This window comes from Spea bombifrons, chromosome 1 (genome assembly GCF_027358695.1).
Source record: "Spea bombifrons isolate aSpeBom1 chromosome 1, aSpeBom1.2.pri, whole genome shotgun sequence".
Classification (NCBI taxonomy): Eukaryota; Metazoa; Chordata; class Amphibia; order Anura; family Pelobatidae; genus Spea; species Spea bombifrons.
In genome coordinates this window covers 81,732,339-81,756,808 of record NC_071087.1, presented here as the reverse complement: position 1 = coordinate 81,756,808, position 24,470 = coordinate 81,732,339, and the positions used below count along the sequence as shown (strand labels likewise).

Here is a 24,470-nt window from a genome sequence, read left to right as displayed (position 1 = left end):
AATTAACAGACTCTCTGCTTTTGTTCTCCGACACTTCCTTTGTTGTTTAACTGTATCTGTGCATATGATTGGTACGTCATTTGTCCTTTAAGGACATATTTTAATGACATACATGATACAATATTGGTTGTGAAGGGGTTTGTGTTCCTCTGTTGCTACTTATTATGCTGCTTCCTCAAGACTAGATATAAAACAAATAAGGAAGACTTAAAATTTCTCACTAATTATGAAGGTAAAGTTAGGTGCTTTTTTGGGGAGGGCTGGTGTTTTGTGGAGCTTGCAGTAACTGAGAATGAAGCATGGTTATTTAGGGTATATTCCACCTGATCTAGATAATGAACTCCAAAGTTCACTGAAGATATTATTCTAATGAATAATACCTGCCACTTGTTAGGAAATCTGCTTTTGCTACTGATTTTAAAACCCCATGTGGAACGTTGATCATTGAAGGATATATATGTGATGTTTATAAAAAAACTTACTTGCTCTAGTTAGTTGTCTATGCTTTGAAAAGAAGATTGCCATCAGAGTTGGGATAATGGCTTTGTTCCTGTTGTCTATCAGAGAGAAGTTGTTTTTCTCTATAGGCACACATTGCTCTTCCTTCTAGAGGACCAGGCATACCGACAGTATGTTTTTTTTGTCACAGCCTGTTTTCCTTGACCACTTACATACACAGTTGGAAGGAAAAACATCTGCATTTTCTATGAAAAGTAAAACAATGATGTTGTACTATCAGTTATGATGTTTGCGTATTTCAAATTTAAAGGCCAGTATGTTAGAATGAGAGCACGTTGGAAATGCTATGGAGGTTTTGTCCGTTACGGAGGCATTCAGTTTGCCAAATGACACAGATTACTCATATCCCATAGATAGAGGTCTTCATGATACATCTATTCAATAGACTACGGGAAAAACCCTTAAGTTAAGCAGGCTTTCTCTATTTATAACAATACAAATGTTCTCAATAAAAATGTATGCAGAATAGAAAAAGGAAGAGTGACACCTAGTGACAGGATCCAAAGAGGACACACATTGTATGTCAGTACACCTTTGGGGTATTGCAGAAGTGGTTAATACAAGAAAGAGTTCTTCTGTAAAACATCCTTTTCAGAATAAGTTAGTAACAACTTAAAGTATCTAAATAACTTTAAATGTAAGTGTATGCCCCTCTTTGTAATGTCTAGGTTTGGAGATAGCAAACATTTATACTATACCGAATTGCAAAAAGAGAAGCTACCGAGTGAGTTTATGAAGTAGACTCATTTTACCCCTACAACAACCTTTGCTGCATAAAATGATCTATTTATTAAAAGGACACATCATTTGCCGTTTATTCCATATTATAGCTTAGGTCTCTTTAAATTTTCATGGTGTCATTTTCATCCTGCAGAATCCCTTGTATGCATTTTGCTCCTTTCCGCCGCCCTCCTTGCTATTCTCTGTGCGGGTGATGTGTTTAGTCAAACACATCTCTGTGCACTTGATATACTTACCGTCAGTCAGCTCCAGTGTTGGCAAACACTGAGGGTGGGTATTTTAAATGGAGCACTTTCCTGCCACCGATTGGCTGCAGCGTGTGTATGTATATATGTACATGTGTGTATATATATATATGTGTGTGTATGCAAACCATTACGTTGTGTCCACCTGGCTAATATTGAGTAAGCCCCCCTTTTGTAGCCAAACCAGCCCTGACCAGTTGACGCATGGACTCCACTAGACCTCTGAAGGTGTGCTGTGGTATCGGGCACCAAGATGTTACTAGCAGATCCTTTAAGTCCTGTTAGCTGGATGCATCCTGGTGCCGTGTGTCGGACCAGGCTGCCCTCTTCTATTGCTCAGTGGTCCAGTTGTTATGCTCACATGCCCATTGTAGGCGGTTGCAGCAATAGACAGGGGTCAGCATGGGCACCCTGACTGGCCTGCGGCTACATAGCCCCATACGGAAAAAAACTGCGATGCACTGTGTGTTCTGACACCTTTCTATCACAACCAGCATTAACTTTTTCAGCAATTTGAGCTACAGTAGCTCGTCTGTTGGATTTGACCACACGGCCAGCCTTCACCCCCATGTGCACCTATGAGCCTTGGCCACCCATGACCCTGTCGCCGGTTCACCAATTTTCCTTCCTTGGACCACTTTTGGAACTGACCCCTGCAGACTGGGAACACCCCAGAATAGGTGCAGTTTTGGAGATGCTCGGACCCAGTTGTCTTGCCAGCACAATTTTGACTCTTTTCAAAGTTGCTCAGTCCCTCTAACACATCAACATTGAGGACAACATGTTCACTTGCTGCCTAATATATCCCACCCACTGACAGTTTCCATGATAACACTTTATTTATGTAAATGTGTTTAGTAACCATATACTATCATCATGCGCAGTGCAGTCACAGCTTCATACCGCCATAGACCATCATAATAGTTTACCACTTCATGACGTGCCCAGCCGCTATCTTCCTGATGTTTACGTAAAGGAGAAAACAAGTTTTCCCATGTCCATTAATGAAAAGTCAATAATTGTCATGAAGTATTTTGACACAGGAAACACTAAGGCATTGATGTACAAGCTCTGAACAGTTGGAAGCATAGAATAGAAACAGTTTGTGATTTGATTAAAATTACAAGGGCAGTATAAATCAAATGATCTTTAAAAGCTTAATATATATACTGTGTGTATGGAGGGGCAGACTGTAGGCCACAAGGAAATATAAACTATGAAACCATATAAATACTGTGCCAAAAACAAGGTTAGCAGAAATCTGAAAGGTTTGAAGAAAATACATCGCACTTTGATGTGCGCTTTGAATATATAGTTCTACCTACAAAGTGATTCATTCCAAGTGTGTTTGTCCAGACATTCTATTTTGTATCAATATTCTAGATTTGTTAACAGTACACAAGCACACAAAAAGTACACAAAAACACAAGCAGTAACGTTACAGTGGCATGCTGTACAAAACAGCATGCCATTGTGCAAACTGAACCCACGCACAGTGAAACAGAATATCAACATATTTTGAATATTATCGTGTATGATCATGTTAGAGGACTGCATTGGGAGGCGGGTCCCGCGGTTTTTCAGCTATTGCGGGCGGGAGCGGGCGGTCAGCCAGCGTACCTGCGGGTCCCGGTAATCCCGCGCAGTCCCGCAAGGCTGCCTTCTCGCTGCTCCCTCACAGTGTCACTTCTCTTGTTCTGCCCAGGAACACAGCGGAGTCACGTGATTTAACATCTCATCAAATGACTCTGCTCCGTTCCTACGGGAAAAGAAAAGAGACCTTCTGTGAGAGCAACCTGAAGGCAGCCTTGAGTACGCGGGAAATCTGCAATTCTGATAAGGCAGTGAAAGAGTTTGTATTAACCAGTATGTATGATTTAGGGAATAGATCAATGGATGTTTGTGAATGACTTCTGCTGGGGCTTCTATGATGGGGGAGAGTGGCACACCAGGGGGCATAGTGGCATATTGGGGGGCACAGTGGGTTATCTGGAGATATATGCATAACTGGGGGCACAGTGTCATATCAATGGTTGGAGTGGCATATCATGGGCACAGTGGCATATAAGTGTCTATAAGGCATAACTGGGGGCACAGTGGCATATCAGGGGTTGGAGTGGCATATCAGGGGGTATGTGGCATATCATGGGCACAGTGGCATATCTAGGGGGCAGAGTGGCATATAGGGGGATATCTGGGGTAGAAAGTGGCATATAGGGAAATATAAGGCATATCTGGGGGGCAGAGTGGCAAGCCTGGGGTCAGATATGCATAACTGGGGGGCAGGTTGGCAAATAAGAAAAATAAAAACAAGAAATACATTTTTCTCAATTATACTTTTTATTAAATATGAAAACAGTTTCCTTATCAATTAATATTTACTAGTAAAACTTTTTTTAGGTATTAAAGCCTAGTTTGGGCGGGATAGGACACATATGTTGCGGGAGCGGGCGGGATTGGACAAAAAATCAGCGGGAGCGGGCGGGATTGGGCAAAAAATCAGCGGGAGCGGGATTAAAAAAGCAGTCCCGCGCAGGGCTCTAGATCATGTCTGAAGCCACTTGTAAGAAAAGCTCAGATTGAATGCATGTCAAGGGAGACCAGGAACAAGTTAAGATTTTTACATACCTCACTAATTCCTCTAACTTCTGCTAGCACCATAATAATTAAATCTATAACTTTAGGTTCAATACATGAAATACTGTAAACATGGAAAGTCATGTGAATATTCTGTATAAACTAAATACCATTTATGCCCAAATAGCATATATGTGTATATTTAGGTGGATGGGACTACATCCCAAATTGTTGTTTCAATTCATCAGTTTGGCAATTGTGTTGTTTATTTCATTTGATATTTAATGTTGTTGTCACCCGCCCAAATTGTTTTCTGTTCTACTGCCAGCACCATATAGCATTTCATTCTGCTGTGGTTTAATATGTCCTTTTCATATAGTGAGTTTCCTGGACAGACTAGTAGAGGCGGCTTCACAGCACACCTTGGGCCAAAAGGACATTTCAGAGAGTAAAAATAATAGTTAATTAAAAGAAAACCGTTTGATTACTGTGATTTCTTCTCAAAAATGGTGTCTGATGTTAACACCTAATCAGTTTTTTCTAGGTCCATACTGAATTCTTTGCATAACGGTTTCATGATGCAACCAACATGAGCATAGGAAACAATACACCAATGTAAGAAAAGGAAAAAAAAAGTGTAAATGGAACCAGGATAAAAGAGAAAAATATTTGAATGTAAGAAATAGTGATTTTTAGAACAATAAATCTTTAGAAATCTATGCCCAACCCTACAGTAGTTTGGATTTTTAAAATTAAACATACAATTTATATTGATTGGAACAATTGTTCTTACACTGTCATCTGCTCTTTAGTTTTTTAATGCTTACAGTACTTACATTGATTTCTTCAGTGATTTTAATTTTAATAGTTATGTATCATTAGTCAAATCCCTTTTTTTATCTTGTATTAAATGAATAGTTCACTTTAACAAGAAGTGCTGGGAAGTAAGAGACTTGTTGTTTGATGAAGCTATTCATGTCACCTGAATGTTTTTTTTAAAAAAAAGGTGTGATTTTCCATCTGGTTATTATCTTTACAAAACATCGATGAGAAAATAAGCTTCTGAAGTGCTATAATATGTTGACAGTCTTCCACCCCAGGTGTTGTTGAATAAATATCACAGGAAATCACACATGCCTTGTGAGTATAGGGCAAAACGCATCCTAACCAAATTATACCAAGAATTGGTATTTGGGAAATGTAATCTTCCTGATGGTCTTGTAATGGAGGTTTGCAGGTGATAACACGGATATTTCTGGAGGGAAATTTGTACCTTTCATCGAGCCAGCGTAGAAAAAGACGTAAGATTATCAGTATATAAGCTTTCAAGATCTCTGCAGTCTTTTTCATATGGAAAAGAAGAGCACCCAGGACTCCAGGCCAGTGTTCTTGGTAACAAGTGAGCCCACACCAAACACTGTAACCTTATCTGCCTGGCATCCAGATTCTGCATAAAATTTTCCGGGCTTGGCTTTAATGCATTTGAAATATTGGTCCACCCAAAGAAAAAAAACATTCAAATATTCACATTCTTGTTTATAAGGATTCTTATGGGAATCTGTTAGAGAACAGACATTGGTGCCAGTACTGTGAAGTACACTTGTCACGGGGGACCCTACACAGAGCAACAGGAGCATTAACCACCCGCTGCCTTTCCGGCTCTCACTGTTACTTTAAGGTAACATAGTAACATAGTAACATAGTTCATAAGGTTGAAAAAAGACCAAAGTCCATCAAGTTCAACCTATATACATATTGTGTCCCTACCGTGTTGATCCAGAGGAAGGCAAAAAACCCTTATGAAGCAGATGCCAATTGCCCCATACCAGGGGGAAAATTCCTTCCCGACTCCAAATATGGCAATCAGAATAAATCCCTGGATCAACGTTCTGTCCCTATTAATCTACTATCCATAACTTGTAATATTATTGCTTTCAAGAAACACATCCAGGCTCCTTTTAAACTCTTTTATTGAGTTTACCATTACCACTTCCTCTGGCAGAGAGTTCCATAGTCTCACCGCTCTTACTGTAAAGAACCCCCGTCTGTGCTGGTGTAGAAACCTTCTTTCCTCCAGCCATAGAGGATGTCCCCTTGTTATAGATACAGTCCTGGGTATAAATAGGTCCTGGGAGTGATCTCTGTACTGTCCCCTTATATATTTATACATAGTTATTAAGTCCCCCCTAAGCCGTCTTTTTTCCAAACTAAATAACCCTAATTCTGATAATCTTTCTGGGTACTGTAGTCCTTCCATTCCCTTTATTACTCTGGTTGCCCGTCTTTGAACCCTCTCCAGCTCCACTATATCTTTCTTGTACACTGGTGCCCAGTACTGTACACAGTATTCCATGTGTGGTCTGACTAGTGACTTGTACAATGGTAGAATTATTTCCTTGTCGTGGGCATCCATGCCCCTTTTGATGCACCCCATGATTTTATTTGCCTTAGCAGCAGCTGCCCGACACTGGTCGCTACAGGTAAATTTACTGTTAACTAAGACTCCTAAGTCCTTTTCCATGTCAGTCGTCCCCAGTGTTTTCCCATTTAATACATATTCCCAGCCTGGATTTTTCTTCCCCATGTGCATAACCTTACATTTATCTGTGTTGAACCTCATCTGCCACATCCCAGCCCAAGCCTCCAACCTATGCAGATCCATTTGTAATCTTGCACTGTCCTCTATTGTGTTAACCACGTTACAGAGCTTAGTATCGTCTGCAAAGATTGATACTTTACTATACAATCCCTCTACAAGGTCATTAATAAATATATTAAAAAGAATAGGACCCAAAACTGACCCCTGTGGTACCCCACTAGTAACAGTCACCCACTCAGAGTATGTACCATTAATAACCACCCTCTGTTTCCTATCACTGAGCCAGTTACTTACCCACATACATACATTCTCCCCCAGCCCAAGCATTCTCATTTTATGTACCAGCCTTTTATGTGGCACCGTATCAAATGCTTTGGAAAAATCAAGATATACGACATCCAGCGATTCACCCCGATCCAGTCTTGAGCTCACCTCCTCATAAAAGCTGATCAGGTTAGTTTGACAGGACCGATCCCTTGTAAACCCATGCTGATATGGAGTCATACATTTATTTTCATTGAGATTCTCCAAAATAGCATCTCTTAGGAAACCCTCGAACAGTTTACATACAACAGAAGTTAAACTAACAGGCCAAGGTGTGGATGTAAAAGGGTTAATGGCAAAAACCATTCACTCACTCGCTGTTCTCACACCTTAACCCCAAACCTGTTCACCCCACGACCTCAAACTTCATTCGCTGCCACCACCAAGTTCTGTTGAAGGTCTTTGAAAATACCTAAGGAGGATAACTCAGGTTATCACCAAAACTAGATTGAGAAATTCACCGTGTGAAGTAAAAAAAAATGTTGTAAAAAAAAAATGTCTTGATAAAGACCTCATTGTGAGGTCCAGACGTTGTTGCTGTCGTCCTTCAATAAATCTGCCTGAGCTGGGAACCCTTGAGTGCCTGAAGCCTTTATTTATTTTGAAAAAAATGTCTGACATATGAAAAGATAACTATAAATCGAGAAATAAAGTTCAATACTGCCCAAAAGGTTTTTTTTACTTCACGTGGTGAATTTCTAGTCACAGTATTGATTTGAGCAGGGTTCAGTTTATTTTCTGTTGTATGATTCTGTCACAGAAACGTATATATCTCAAATCATAACAGCTGCGAGGTGCCGCGTCCCCAGTGTGACCCCAGTGTCTGGTCCCCTGTAAGATTTTCCAATTCAGGGCATCTGGCATCCTTTGAGGCAGATGCTCTTCCTGCCTCACTGATTTTAGGGTGGGGTCTGGCCAGGATTCCAGAGAACCTTGATGGCAGTGTTTGGTATAAATAAAATTAATATTTTCTCTTTATTCAAGATTAACCCTTAAACAAAAGGATTTTGTAAAGGGAAAGGATTAGACAGAGGGGTCATTAGGAGGTCAGCAGGTAGAGATAAAAAAAAAATATGTTGGTTATATAAACTGTTTTTCATCCGCGCTTGCCGCTTGGCTACTTTACAAGTGTCTCGTGGGTGCCTCGCGCTGCGCTTTGGGCGGGAATGTCAGTTTTATAAAAGCTGCACCCGTGAAGGAACGGATCACTTACCTGGCGAACCGCTGAGCTGTCTGCACTGACCTAGAGTCTGGTGAGCGACAGCAAAGCCGGTGAGCTGAAGACGTCATGGAAGAACTGATGAAGTTGCACCCTCCTACCCACCCTTGAATTATGTATTTTGTATTCATATTTGTCGTGGTCTTTTATCAGGCTATGGTTGCCCTATAGCATGTGGTGGACTTTAAGGTTTAAGTTATGCCTTCTGGCTTTTAGGGCGGTCGGCAAGGTTATATTATTTAGTCGGTATGCTCTGGGGCCTGGGCCAAGAGCTGGTATATATGGTTTATATATTTATTTATTTGTTATGAATGTTACTGTTGATGGTTATTGTCTGAATGGTAAACTAACTAAAGGACTACGACCTGTTTCATCCAATTTATGTGTGGTGTTTTATTTATTTAAGTATTTAAATGGTTTTGGTACATGGTTTTAACATGGTTTTTGCTTATTTCACTATTGTTTTTGTTTTCCTTTTTTCCCTACATGCTCATGCGCCCCTGTTTTGGTTGAATATTTTTTCCCTTATGTCTAGGTATGACAACAACGCAAGGAACAGTCACAGGGTCATCACAGCAACGGCAGCCCCCTGTAAATCCACTGACATTAAATTCAGACTCCAGAAGGCAACAGCCCCAACAGATGTCTCCAACAATATCCCCTCTTTCACCTCTTACTCAGGTATGATTTGAAGCTCAACACTGTCTGTTTAATGCTTGCAGTTCATTAATTGTAATAAAACGTTTCAACCCTAAGCACTTATCTAAACTGGCTCATGCCGTTGTACAGAGCACAGGTGAGACTTTACTTGACGTATTGTACACAGTACTGGAGACCGTGTCTCCATAGGGATATAGATATTGTTCATGGATTGCAGGATAAAATTTACCATTAAAAGTTTAAGTATCTTAACATGTATAGCTTGGAAAAAAGATGAGACGGGGAAATAATGCATACACACAATAAGGGAGGAGTATATTTAATAGAAGAAGAAACGACTACAACAAGAGGACATAGTCTTAAATTAAAGGGACAAAGGTGTAAAAGTAATATCAGGAAATATTACTTTACTGAAAGGGTAGTGGGTTATGCCATAGCCTTCCAGTAGAAATGGTAGCGGTTAATACAGTAAAGGCATTTAAGCATGCGTGGGATAGGTATAAGACTAAGCTAAATATAAGATAAGGACAGAGACTAAGAAAATTATTCAGAAATTGGCAGACTACATGGGCCAGATGGTCCTTATCTGCCGACATATTCTATGTTCCTACTTTACTCCAATGTCTTGTTTTTGGCCCAGTTACACACAACATTTTGCCTGCCTGAAGTAGGACATAGGTGTTGGGGGTGTGGCTAAACAGAAGTGGGCCGGGCCAGATGTGTAACCAGCCGCCCCACTTATGGGAAGAGCCACCTTACACTGCTAAGCTGCAGGTCTGTGGTGCAACAGCACTGACCTTCATTGATTTTACAGCTTCCCCCGGGTCACTCCCATAAAATTAGGACTGTCCTGCAATTTTGGGACATTTGGATGGTATGTAGTTGTACGTAAGCAATATAACTTTTACCTCTGTTATTTTACATTACACTTTATAGGACACTAGAAAAATTCCAATGTGCTATTACAGGAACAAATTACCAATGAAATTAACAATAACATGAACACATCTCTGTAGTGATGTGTGTTAGAGCTGCTATCTGTTTTAAACTACATCCTTTGTGTTGTTGCACCATATGAATTTGGCATTAAATCAATGCTATAATGCTACACACAATTATGGGTTATTCTCTTAAAAAAATATAATTTGTAATCCATGTCTGGAATGGATGTATTTTTGTGATGCCTCAGTTTTGACCCTCATGTAAAGATAAATAAATTAATTAAAAAAAAAACTGGGGAAAAAAGTTCCTTCTAGTGCATGGCCTATATACATTTCTTTGAAACCCTGCACATCAAAACTCTTCTGATTACAAGTTTTGCTAAATTATCCTACATATTAAAGGAATAGGTCGGCTTCTTTTTGTAAAATCCATATTTTGTATGGACCACAGGGTATTTTAATTAATTAGTTCAGTAAAGTGATTGGATTCCTGTTGATTTCAGTAGGAGCTCAAGTTGCATACATGAACACACATTAATTATAATAAGGAAAGAGAGGAGGTAAATGAGAAGTCTCATTTTCTGATGTCTTTTAATAAATGCATGCTCTAAAATGCATTAGAGTTCATGCAAAATGGACCCCAGTGTGCATTAAAACTATACAGTATAGTGAGGCCCTGGAAAGTCCCTAAAATTCTCTCTATTTGTAATCGGTCCAAAAGCCCAATGGGTTACAAATACGTAAAGCCTTAGCTACCGACTATGGCTTTTGTTAACATATATAACATAGCCTGTATCCATTACACCATCAAATGTGTTGTTTTTTTTTGTTCTTTTAGGCTGTGGCAATGGACGCATTATCTCTCGAGCAGCAGTTACCACCCTACGCCTTTTTTACACAGCAAAGTTCGCAGCAGCAAACTCAAGTGCCAAGCGGCCTGTCTCAGAATTCCTCGTTAATGCAAGGTTCTGGTTTGCAACGAGGATCCCAGCTCCCTCCCCTAACCGTCACAATAGCAACTACCATCCCACAGTCACCCCCAGGAAATCAGAGTCCATCAGCGTTGGCTATAGATATCAACTCGGTAAGTGTGGGTAAAGGAATTGATGGGGTTACAGCAGCTGAAGTAAAGCTGTGCGTGAAAAGACCTGTATTATATATAGCACATTCAATATTCTATCTCGATTCGATGAGAATCACATTCATACAGTGGGAACCTCTTTCCGTTGATGTTGACAAAGCCACAAGGTACAATTCTGAACTCACCGTAACATGTGTGAGTACATATTCTAGATGCTAATTGCATATTCTAGATGCTGTACACATGTTGCTTCTGCACACCCAAACCACTTTTCAAGAAGGTTGATTAGGAAAAGGTTTTAATCATGGATTTGATATGTTTATTATATTGTACTGCCAGGCTGTACTGTGTTTGACACTGGCTGATATGTGCAACAATGACAAAAAACTAGTTCAAGTATGTATTTTCCGGTATTGACATTCTATTTTCTGTTTAAAGCGTGTGTGAAATTTGCTACATGTGTTCTTGTTTGTATACAAAATAGCATTTCTATGGAGAGTTTAAAAATTGCATAGTTTTTATTTCCATTTTAAGCACCTTTAGACAGCCAGCACACTACTACTGGGACTTTTTCATATCAGCAGTGCAGGTGAGTTTTTTCTGACCTGTGCCTGACCTGCTACGTCAGAGGTGTGGATCTGTAAATAATGCTTAAAGTAGATATGCAAGTTTTTAAGGTAGATATATCATAAGTAAAATAAATTATTCGTTTTTTGGGTTTTTTTGTAGCTCTTAAGCGACTCTACTGTGACATTTTAAACTGAAAAAAAGAATGACTTATCTGTTCTGGATGAAAAAAATCACCGTTTGGATGAAATTTAAGCTGGTCCAACGATACGATTGCATACTCTATAGCAAATAATCAGGAAGCTCTTATTTATAGTGAGAATATTTTTTTGTACGCAGCGGGGCATAATTTCTTTAACCAGAGAGGTTTTTTGTGTGTTCTTGGTGTTTTTATGATGTTTAGGGATTTCCCTCTTTCATTTTTGCTGTATCCATGCAAATTATGCATAATTTTTGTATAATTTTTACTTGAATTATATCCAAAGAAAAGCCCTACTTGAAATATATATATACACGCACGCACACAAGCACTGGCCACTTTATAAGGTACACCTTGATAGTACCGGGTTGGACCCCCTTTTGGCTTCAGAACTGCCTTTACTCTTAGCGGCATACTTTCTACAAGGTGCTGGAAACATTACTCAGAGATTTTGGTCCATATGGACATGATGGCATCACGCCGTTGCTGCAGATTTGTCGGCTGCACATCCATGGTGTGACTCTCCCGTTCCACCACATCCCAAAGGTGCTCTATTGGATTGAGATCTGGTGACTGTGGAGGCCATTGGAGTACAGTGAAATCATTGTCATGTTCAAGAAACCAGTTTGAGATGATGTGAGCTTTGTGACATGGTGCATTATCCTGCTGGAAGTAGCCATCAGAAGATGGGTACACTGTGGTCATAAAGGGATGGACATGGTCAGAAACAATACTCAGGTAGGCTGTCGCATTTAAATGATGCTCAATTGGTACTAAGGGGGCCAAAGTGTGCCAAGAAAAGGCAGAATGGATCCATGCTTTCATGTTGTTTACGCCTCATTCTGACCCTGCCATCTAAATGTCACAGCTGGATTTAAGTCTCATCAGACCAGGCAACGTTCTTCCAGTCTTCCATTGTCCAATTTTGGTGAGCCTGTGCGCATTGTAGCCTCAGTTTCCTGTTCTTAGCTGACAGGAGTGGCACCCGGTGTAGTCTTCTGCTGATGTAGCCTATCTGCTTCCAGGTTTGACGTGTTGTGCGTTCGGAGATGGTGTTCTGCGTACCGTGGACCTGTTTGGTCCCCTGTAAGATGTTCCACTAACTTTATGGAGAGTCTGGCCAGGATTCCAGAAAACATTTATGGCAGGATGAGGCCTAAGGAAAAATAAATTTTCTACTTTTCATTCAAGATGCCTTGTTAACCCTTTAACAATGACGATGAATTGCAAAGAACCTGCATGGGATGGTGTAGTAGCATTCGTTATGCTGTTTGAATACATATTGGCTGCTTGTGCAGATCTGTTTTCGAAGTAGATTGTATTCTGGAACACCACAGTTTCCCCCTACTACCCTGTCCTGCCCATAGTGTTATGGCAGCAACCATTATGCAAAGAGGCAATTCCGCACCCTTTAGATGAGGTTGAATTGCCATCTGTCTCACACAATCTATGGGTTCAGTAGTAAAAAATGGTTGTAAGTAAACCTGTCCCCAGTGCTTTGTTTGCATGCATGCATGTCATTACATCTGTAACAGGAAGTGATAAAGGAGACAGTTGGATTACTGATCCTTAAAGGTCATAGGTAAACATGACTGTGTATCTTTTAACATTATTATAGGCTGCATATTGAGAAAATGTTCAATTTCAGTCATTTCTTTAACCCCAGGTAGTTTTTCTTTAATCTAAAGGTGTGAACAAGAGGCATAAAACTTGGGGAAACTTTGCATACTGACATGACTTATTGTCCAGATGCGTGTACATTTATATTGGGTTTTATTTGCCATTTTTATATGTTTAGTTCAAATTTAGTAACGTTATTGCAAACGGTTTCCATAGATTTTCGTATGATCATTTTCAATCAACTAGGTAAATTGCCATAAAGTAGCCCTAAATGTCTTGGGCATTACACGTTACATTTATTTATATCACGCCTTTGGATTCCGTAGCGCTGTTACAATCAGAGTCAGTGAAAATACGTTTTAACTACGCACAATAACAAAAAGGAAAAGAGGGCCCTAGTTGGGTGGTTTAGGGGGAAATGAAACAGGAGTGAACTGCTTGGATGAATTGATCAAGTCAGGATCAATTCATGTTGGCTAAGTGTTAGGAGGAAAGGTCATACACTTCTCCAAAAAAAAGAAAAAGTGAGTTTTCAGAGAGCTTTTGAATTTTGCGTACCAGGGAGAAGTTTTGACAGAACTGGGTAGGGAATTCCAAACAACAAGTATAACACTTGTGAGATCCAGAATACTGTAGTGGGAAGATGTAATCACAGAGACAGAAGTCTTGAGAAAAATGAAGAGGGAAGTTGTTAAGGGATCTGTAGGTCAGGGTCAGAAGTTTGAATTAGATTTTGCAGGCTATAGGGAGCCAATGGAGCGATTGCCACAGTGGAGCAGCAGATTAGGAACTGTTAGTGTTGCAGTGTTGAGTATGGATTTGAGTGGTGAAAGGCAGGAGAAGGGGAGACCATTTAGTAGGGAGATGGGATATCACAGGATATTGTGGACAAATGAGACAAGGGATAACCATAAGCTCAGTCTTTGAGATGTTACGCTTCAGGTAATGGGATATCATCCATGATGGAATTCCAGGAAGACGGTCAATGAGGCAGATTAGATGAGAGTGTGAAAGGGTTAGGAGAGGAGATATATTTTTGGGGATCACCTGTGTATAGGTGGTATTGGAAACTAACATAGTAACATAGTTCATAAGGTTGAAAAAAGACCAAAGTCCATCAAGTTCAACCTATATACCTATTATGTCCCTACTGTGTTGATCCAGAGGAAGGCAAAAACCCTTATGAAGCAGATGCCAATTGCCCCATACCAGGGGGAAAATTCCTTCCCGACTCCAAATATCAGAATAAATCCCTGGATCAACGTTCTGTCCCTATTAATCTAATATCCATAACTTGTAATATTATTGCTTTCAAGAAACACGTCCAGGCTCCTTTTGAACTCTTTTGTTGAGTTTACCATTACCACTTCCTCTGGCAGAGAGTTCCATAATCTTACCGCTCTTACTGTAAAGAACCCCCGTCTGTGCTGGTGTAGAAACCTTCTTTCCTCTAGCTGTAGAGGATGTCCACTTGTTACAGATACAGTCCTGGGAGTGATCTCTGTACTGCCCCCTTATATATTTATACATAGTTATTAAGTCCCCCCTAAGCCGTCTTTTTTTCCAAACTAAATAACCCTAATTCTGATAATCTTTCTGGGTACTGTAGTCCTTCCATTCCCCTTATTACTCTGGTTGCCCGTCTTTGAACCCTCTCCAGCTCCACTATATCTTTCTTGTACACTGGTGTCCAGTACTGTACACAGTATTCCATGTGTGGTCTGACTAGTGACTTGTACAGTGGTAGAATTATTTCCTTGTCGTGGGCATCTATGCCCCTTTTGATGCACCCCATGATTTTATTTGCCTTAGCAGCAGCTTCCTGACACTGGTCGCTACAGGTAAATTTACTGTTAACTAAAACTCCTAAGTCCTTTTCCATGTCAGTCGTCCCCAGTGTTTTCCCATTTAATACATATTCCCAGCCTGGATTTTTCTTCCCCATGTGTATAACCTTACATTTATCTGTGTTTAACCTCATCTGCCACATCCCAGCCCAGGCCTCCAACCTATCCAGATCCATTTGTAATCGTGCACTGTCCTCTATTGTGTTAACCACGTTACAGAGCTTAGTATCGTCTGCAAAGATTGATACTTTCCTATACAATCCCTCTACAAGGTCATTAATAAACATATTAAAAAGAATAGGACCCAAAACAAAAGATATGAGTTGTCCAAGTGAAGAGGTATAGATGGAGAAGAGTAGTGGCCCAAGAACTGAGCCCTGAGAAGCACCAACAAATAGAGGTAGAGGAGAGGAACAAATTCCAAAGTATGGTCACGGATACCATGAAGGTTTGTAGGACCGGGTTGTCAAAGGCTACAAAGAGGTCCAAGTAGTGAGAAGTGGCTTTTTGTTTAAACAGTGAAGAGATGATTGTAATAATTTTAATGATCAAGCACAGATTGTAGAGGGTCAAGCAGGTAGAAAATTATAAATCAACTAAGTTAATCGCCCCAGCTGTTTGGATGCCAATGGGAGAAGGGAAACTGGACGGTAGTTTAATGGGGATGGGGGATCAAGGAAAGGTTACTCTAGAGACATGAGAGCGGTGATGGCATATGAGAATACATCAGAGGAAATAGAGAGATTAGCGATATTGGTCAGGGTTGGGGTAAGGTCACCTGAAAAGGTCGGTAGGAGATGTGAGGGTACAAGGTTGAGGGGGCAGATGGTGATGTTGGGAGGACTAGAGAACCTCAGGAACTTTAGTAGGGGTGACATGATAGTGCCAGATTTGGTGTGTGTGTCCATAATATTAGTGTCACACATATACATATATATATATATATATATATATATATATATATATATATATATATATATATATATATATATATATATATAGCCTGCTCAGTGCATTCACGAGAGCTAACAAACTCATTGACTATTTGTACACAGAGACTAATTGCAATTTAAAAAGCCACAGGTGTGGGAAATTAATCTTTAATTGCCATTGCCTTGTGTGTCTGTAACATTCAAGGGAATGTAAACTTTTGATCAGGGCCATTTGGGTGATATCTGTTATCATTGTGATTTAAAAAGGAGCCAAACTACGTGATAATAAATGGCTTCATATGATCACTAGCCTTAAATAAAAGACAGTTTTTCATATTTTCAAAATCAGTACCAACATTTCACAGTTTCTGCCAGGGTATGCAAACTTTTTGAGCACAACTGTACATAAGTGTAGAACGTTGGCATGTTTGTGTTACTGCAAGGTGTCTGTGAGCAAAAGATGTTAGTGTGTGTCTGTTACTGTAAGGTGTTAGTGTGTAAATGTATGTTAGTATATAGCAAGGCTCAACAAAGTCTGGGCGCAAATGATTGGAAAAGAAAAAAAGCTGTCTCCTAATATTTGCTGGCTCCTATATATAATTAACACCATGGGAGAAGATGTTGGGCAGAGAAGTTGGTACGCAAGTGAGGCGTGTTAAAAGTGGAAAATGGATGCTTAGAGTTATAGGTAAGTGAAGAGATTAATTAAATAAAAGTGGAGAGATTGAGGGTCAATGTATAGGATCGGAGCATTAGTTTGTACGTGGAGGTATATAGGAGGTATTGTTATATTGAGGTGTGGCGACATTAGGACAGAAGGTGGTAGAGATGCTTGAGAGAGGTGGCAGAAGTGTGTTTGTAAGCTGTAAAGTGTCTAGGTCACGGAAGTTTTGGTGGGTTTGTGGTGGGGTTTTTTTAGGTAGAGGTGGTGTGGGAGTTCTGACACGGTTAAATGGGAGGGAGGAGTTGGAGAAATTAAAGGTGGGAGAACACTGTCAGTTTGGTAGCAAACACAATCCCTGGGTGAGGTGGTCCATTGTGAGAGACCAAGAAAAGAGGAGAGTGACTGCAGTTTAGAAGCAGCAATTTAATATAATTTCCATATCTTTATTTACTATAATTGTTTGCAAATCTGTACACTTTTTGTATACATAGAGCATTATAAATACATATGAATATATATATATATATATATATATAAATATATATATATATATTCATATAATTAACTATGATGTCATAATGTATTTGTATATAATTGTTTGATCATCCACTTTACAGAATACCACTTTCCTACCCTGCGATTGCTGAGTAAGTGGGAGGCAAAATGAGTTTCCCTTTACATTGGTTTTGTCTGCACGCTATTGGTGTTCTGCAGATTGGTTCAGGTGCCATTCCCTATAGGGAACCATCATAGCGCTACGGAATTTGATGACGCTATATAAAACAATAATAAATAATAATAATATAGCCTTGTGCCAGACACAATCGATCAGTAACAAGCAGTAACACGATCAGTAACTTTATTTGCAAATGTTTCAGTAGCAGCGTCCACAGGACAAAGCACCTCTTATATTAGAATAGTGACGTTGGTACAACCATAATAAGCTGCATGCAATGTCCCGGTAACAGGTTTTGGGGGTGGGGGTTCAGCTGCTGCACAGATCAGGATTTTGTATTCAGAAATCTCACTCACACACACACACACACACACACACACACACACACACACGCTGCAATAAGATGAACACCATATTGCCTTTGAACAGAAATTAGCAGCATGCTTTCGATGCATTTGCATTTCTCGGCCTTTGTGTATTAGTATTTTTTCTAATTATCTTGTAACTGATTTGAGAGATACGCATAATATGCACCACTGTGTGGGTATGTTTTCTTTGTTTCCTTTTAACAAGAGAAAACTGTAAATAACATTACTATCGATTTGAGTTGAATGTTACACCTACTGATATGTTTATGTCTAGACCGTTAGTACGAGAGAGGAGCGATGGGCACCTTTGACTACATTCGCCTAACCATCGAGTGGTATTTAATTCTGTGTTGTTCTGTAGGCCTCCCTCCAGCAGTACCGCAGTAATGCTGGATCCCCAGCCAACCAGTCTCCCACTTCTCCTGTCTCCAATCAAGGCTTCTCTCCAGGCAGCTCCCCTCAAGTAAGGCAATATTGTGCCTTTGGTTTCGTGTAGGCTTTCAGTCTAACCATTACTGCCCCATGGTCTATCACTGTTTCTGTTTTGTGCTCCATGACTCTGATGTCCCATCTTGTTGCACAGAATCATAAGTAGTTTTGTGAGTCTTGTTGAAGGTGCCTGTAGTCATTGTGATGAGCTGATGGTTTGAAGTCATCCTTTGGGAGAGCTGTGTTAAAAGATTTATAAAACTCCTGAAGTGTGCTTTGTGCTCAGGTTTGCTGCAAGTCGATCTCACACAAGATCTAAAGGGTTTGAAGATAAAAGGGGTGAATTTTACATATTAATACCATGAAGTGATTTTACAGCTAGACATTTCAAACTGTGCACTTGTGCTACTTTCAGAAATTATAATTATACCTATTAACATTGAACTGCTCTTAGAACACTAGAAGAACCATATCTGTTCTGTCAACATGTTGTAGTGGTGTGTACTTTCATTATTTTTTCCATGCAAATGCATCTTTTATTTAATATTATCAAATATGAAACAGGACAGATTTGTTAAAGAAAATATCCGCAGTGTGACAATCGGATCTGCTCATCTCTGCTTAGGGTCCATGCACTTTAGGAGGTAGCAGAGGCATTATTAAACACTAGTCTACACAAAACAGACAAGCCAGAAGACTTTTTTTCCCATCAGAAATATTTTAGTGCTGCCGCAACAGCAAAGGATTCCAGGTAGACGTGCAAAAAAAAGGTTAACAATGATCACCTTTTGCTTCTATCACCACTTTGTATATGGACCCCTTGGAGCAAATGTCTCGTGCACTGCAGCTTTAGAGAAATGTAAGCAGCTGTCTTGTAACCTTAAAAAAGCTCTAGAATGGACACCAAAGCTCACTCATTTTGGCCATGGTTTTAAAGGTTTGTGGAAACAGAACGCCTCTTTTGTTTTTTGTTTTTATTTTGCAGCACACACACCACCTCTAAACTTCTTTTGTCATTTAATCAGACATATACAATATATACAATAAAGTGGAATCGAACTCAAACTGAAGTGGTACAGCAATCCACCACTGCACTGAATGTTAGGGCATGATGAGGGCTGAGAGGCACAGTACACTTGCACCCTTCTGGTATGAAATAGAAAGAAGACCATTGACAGAGGGGGAGAGAAGAAGGGGTTAGCTAAGGAATGTGTATGAGCTCTTTGAACTTGTATATATTTAAGGTAATGTTGACTTTTTTTTTTTTTTTTACATTAAAATACTTTTACAACCTGCAGGTAACTTTTGCACAGTGATGGAGGTTCTCATAAAGTCTTTATTGCAGTTACACGCAAGTTTGCCTTCCTTTGCCCGGTGTAAATCCAATAGAAAAGGTTGCCTTAGCAATTTTGATCACTCCATGTAAACATGCAAAGCTTGGTCCAACCAAGGTTTATAATTTAGTGTTTTATTATTATAAATATTATATGTGTTATATATATATATATATATTGGCTTTTGCTCAATAAAAATACTTTTTTGGCCATTCAATGCTTCCTATAGAAGCCTCCGGTGATAAAATGTTTATAAAATGTGTTTCTGTGTATCTTCAAGGTGTGAAGACAACATGCGTTGATTATGTGCAGGATTATAGATGTGTTAAAAATGGTCTGCTTGCTGCTAAACTGAAATGATTTATGCTGCTAGGTATCCTCTTTATGAAACAAAATTTTGCACAAGAGTTGCAAACGTCTGAAGATGTTTTAGTGAAAGTACCAGCTCAAGTTCAAATCAATGTATGTGTGATAGCGCTTTGGAATATAACGACCTATAGTTACTTTGGAGAACTCTCTAGATGACTGATTACACAATGCCTCAGTAGCTTCTTAACAATGCATGGTCAGCAACAGTTTTCCAGCAGTGTTGATCGGCTACCTTTTGGGTACCTTCGGTGTAAATGTTTTGACCTGTCTGTGTCTGTAGCTTAGTCTTTGTGTCTCTCCCTTCCTCTGTATGATTCTGGGGTTTATTCACCAAACTGACAGTTTGTGTGAGTTGAAACATTTCCACTCTTCAGATTCTTGGTGTATCCCAAAGGACCAACCCTGGTGAACTTCGCTAATGGGTCTGCCTCTATGAAGTTTAACGTTAATGTTGAGAAGTGGGGGGGTCGCTAATCAAAATGATTACTACTACTACTGCTATGTTATTGCATCTTATAAACAGAATAAAAAAACATTGTATTCAATATAAAAAGGACACACAGACTTACTTAGTTCATTATATCCTTATTGTTCTCAAACAAAGTTCAGTCAGTCTTTATCTTTGTATAGTTTTTGTTCTTTATAATGTGTTTTCTACATATTGTTAATCTTATGTGTTGCCCCCGCAGCTGCTCTAACCATTGCTTTCATGAGCAGTTTCTGCGTCCCGTAGACTGATAAGGATGGTGCACGGGCTGCTTACATGCGAATTACATGCCACGAGCTTCCAGTTGGTCTGCTTCACTTTACAGGCATATACTATATAGTTGCCTTTTCTTGTGTGATGTGTAACTGGTGAATAGCAGGTTAAGCTTCATCGATTTCATAAAAACAAGAAAACCGAAAGAAACCGTGTTAAAATACCAAAAAAACAAAACCTAATTTTCCTTTTTACAGTGGGTCTTTGTTTTTCACCTCGTGTTCCCTGTTGTATTTTCGGCTTTGTGTCACATTTATGTGATAATGTCATGTTAGGTATTATTATTAGGATGTGTGATATGTCTTACTTTTCATTTTCAAATTGCATTCAACCTCAATGGTAACAGATTCTACCCTTAAATCTACACCTTGCGATCCAGTTTTTTTAAAGTTTGTTATTCAGAGACATTCTTTGGGAATTCTTTCTCAGTTTCCTTACTTGTTGTGTTGCATGAAGCCACTGGATTCTGTAATATAATCCACAAAAAAGACAGAAGCCGCTATATATATTCAGAGATGCGACGGGGTGTCTTATATGTGAATGAGTTACTTAAGTGTACATTTAAGTAAGCTTCAATTCATCCTGGTTCCCCCAAAAAGATGTATATTACTTTGTGTGTATAAGTAAAATAGGTTGTGTGGTTGTATGCCTGGGTTTTAGGATGCCACTGTGTATATGGTAGTTAGAATTTACCAATTATTGCAGTTTTATTGCTACACAGCAAAATGGCATTATTTGATATATGCATTTAGTTCAATAATTGCAACTACAAAAGATTCTCAGTTGAAAATAGTACAGTTTTTTTTTTCCCTTTTCTTAAAAGTGAGTGAAAGGATTCGTACTTTTATGCATTGGCCCTCTTTTCCTGCTCTCAGCTTCTTGGCTTGCTGGGAATACATTCAGCCAAATGCATGTCCTCTTTGGCACTGTGCTGGCATGGTATATTCACCATCAGCCTGCTCCAGTGCTTGGTGGTCGAGTGGTCTGGGGTTCTCATAAGACCCCCTGAAGGTATGTGCAGAGAGTTCTCCTATTAATTTCTTTGAGTACTTTCTTGCCTATGACTGGCTGCTTCAAACAGCCAAGACTTGCGCAAACAATGGACTGCAAGTTTCAGCACCGGAACTGCACTTTCTACTTAAGTTTAGGAACAGATCATTTTTAAGGAACAACTGTGTGTTTCTTACATCTGTTTCTATCATTTGGGCAAATGTCTTTCCCACAATAAGTCTTCTGCCTACGTGTGTAGAGCTTGTCTTGCTTATCACCTGCCTCTTTTAACATTTCCTTTCTCATTTCTAGCATTCAATCCTCGGAAGTGTGTTTGGAGACTCTTATTATGACCAACAGATGACTGCACGGCAGACTAATGCTCTATCTCACCAGGTAAGATAGGAGCTATGTGATCTGTCCAGCCCTATGCTGTTTTTTTTTTTTTTTTTTTGAAGAATGAGGACATGAAGACATTAAACATGGGGAAAACCGAAAAAGGCAATGTGGAGAGCATTTTCGTTGGTACTCCCTAAGCTCAGATGCTGGTGAAAATCCTTACACAACAAGTCCTTTAGTTGAACAATTAATGAATAGTAAAGTGAAAAGCACAACTCTCTTGCGCACCCCTCCTTTTAGTGAATTCACCCCTTTGTCAAAAACTGATTCACAGCTATAAAATAATGTCTAATGTATGTCCAAGACAATTACACAGATCAAGTGTCATGGGAATAGCACAGGCCAAGTGCAATTTCAGTAATGATTGATGCGCAGAATGGTATTGCTGATAGCTCACTTTTTTTTTTCTCTGTTGGATTTATGAAGAGTTTAACTCCATAATGGCTTGTCTCTGTTTGCAGCTTGAACAGTTTAATATGATAGAAAATGCTATTAGCTCAAACAGCCTCTACAGCCCATGCTCAACCCTCAACTACTCTCAGGCAGCCATGATGGGACTAACAAGTAGCCACAGCAGCTTGCACGACTCACAGCATCTTAATTATTCCAGCCATGGCAACATCCCCAACATCATCCTCACAGGTAATCTCTGCTTTTTATTACGTTACCAAGATTATATCATTTGTCTAACAGTAACCTTAATATGTTACCTTCTGCAGATACAATATCTAGATCAGCTGTTCTCCGAGAAATCTAAAACAAAACTGAATTCATAAAAATGACACAATTGGCACTTGCCCCAATTTTGTACTTTATTATCTATTCTCAGCAGCTGCTGCAGAGAATTGGATTGTAATAGACTACCAGTAGGAACACTGAATCAACACAGGTCCTGTAATGTAAGAACCAATGGTGGGAGACGTTTCTATTTTTAGTAAAAGGGAATGTTTATCTGTAGAGGGTTGGCAATCTTTGAATAATAAAGAAACATAGAATTTGGTGGCAGATAAAAAACATTTGTTCCATCTAGTCTGTCCATTTTCCCAATGTCAAGACCCAGACCTGAATCAACCCTTGGTCTTGTCTTAGATTCAGCATAGCATTGTGTTAACCTCTACCACTTCTGATGGGATGACGATCCATTTCTTTTTTTCTCTTCCACAGTAACGGGAGAGTCTCCGCCTAGTTTATCAAAGGAATTGACCAACTCATTGGCGGGTGTGGGAGATGTGAGTTTTGATTCAGATTCTCAATTTCCCTTGGATGAACTGAAAATTGATCCTTTGACACTGGATGGGCTGCATATGCTTAATGACCCAGATATGGTCCTCACTGACCCTGCCACAGAAGATACTTTCAGGATGGACCGATTGTAGAGTGAATATGCCATACAAAGAAATATAATGCTGCCCATTCCCCAGCTGAGCATAAAAAGTTCAGGGGGTCAGTCATGTCTAAGGCGATTGCTGAGATGTGTTGCGCTGTGATATACAATGAGTAATAACTTGTTGTCCTAAGCTTGCAATGCTAAGAATCCCTCATTGTGCGCCATGTTTTTATCTTAATCCACTCGCTTCACCCTAAGGAAGAAGGATTAGACCTGAAATTGTCCCATTTGCCTCCAAAATTACAACATGCAGTTATCCATTAGGAATTCACACTGGATGTTCTTTTTGCTTATTTTTTTCATCTATTGTATGGCCTCAGCAGAATCATGTATGTGACATCAAGCCTGTCAACTCTTCCAAAGACCAACAGGCCACAGTCTGTTACCTGGATATTTAAATATGTCTTTTTATGCAGATGGATAATAACCCGTCTCTAAACCTTCTATGCCTAAAAAACATCCAGCCTTCCCTGAAAGAGCTGCCACACATCCAGAATCTGATAAGCAAATGAAAATTAAAATGGAGCACGGGAAATGTTTGCAGCTCTGTCTCTTGGTTGCTAATTGTATGAATATTATTCTTATTGTTTGCTGTCTTTGTTAATGGTTATTTGTAACCAAGTTGCTGCCCGAAAGTCTAGCAACTGTAAGTTTAGTAAATGACTTATTTGTATTTATTTTTATGTTATTTAAGTATTTTGAACATATGGAAAATTGCTTCACAATGCCAACAAGAGCTTTACGCTCATCTTTTTGTTACTGGAATTTTTACCAAAAACCTTATCAAATGTTACAAGAATAGCATAGCAGCCCAATTTATGATATAGAAGGTGCCCATCAGAAAATGTTTTCTTATGCTTTTTTTCTTCATTTGCTCCGTTTTTGTTGAGCAATTAGTAATTACACAAAGGCACACACTCTATAGATTAATCACCAAGCAGTCTTGTTTTCTTTCTGCATTAAGTTGGTGTAACGGCCTAATACCTGTTATTTTCTCCCTATTTGTATGCTAATTGGACCAAT

The 24,470-nt window shown here is 39.4% G+C and overlaps 1 protein-coding gene across 3 annotated transcripts in view; it reads left to right on the top strand.

Moving 5' to 3' along the window:
• CRTC1 (CREB regulated transcription coactivator 1) overlaps positions 1-24,120 on the top strand; it is a 71,022-nt gene extending 46,902 nt beyond the window's left edge. For 2 of the 3 annotated variants that reach the window (XM_053465658.1, XM_053465649.1), the window contains 5 exons: positions 8,760-8,905; positions 10,664-10,909; positions 21,974-22,057; positions 22,522-22,702; positions 23,225-24,120. In XM_053465658.1, coding sequence (XP_053321633.1) covers positions 8,760-8,905; positions 10,664-10,909; positions 21,974-22,057; positions 22,522-22,702; positions 23,225-23,436 — 869 coding nt within the window. In that variant the 3' untranslated portion in view covers positions 23,437-24,120. Of the gene's footprint in view, positions 1-8,759; positions 8,906-10,663; positions 10,910-18,140; positions 18,243-21,973; positions 22,058-22,521; positions 22,703-23,224 lie in introns of all 3 variants that reach the window. The other variant, XM_053465666.1, reaches the window with a different exon arrangement.
• Positions 24,121-24,470: the final 350 nt, after the last annotated feature.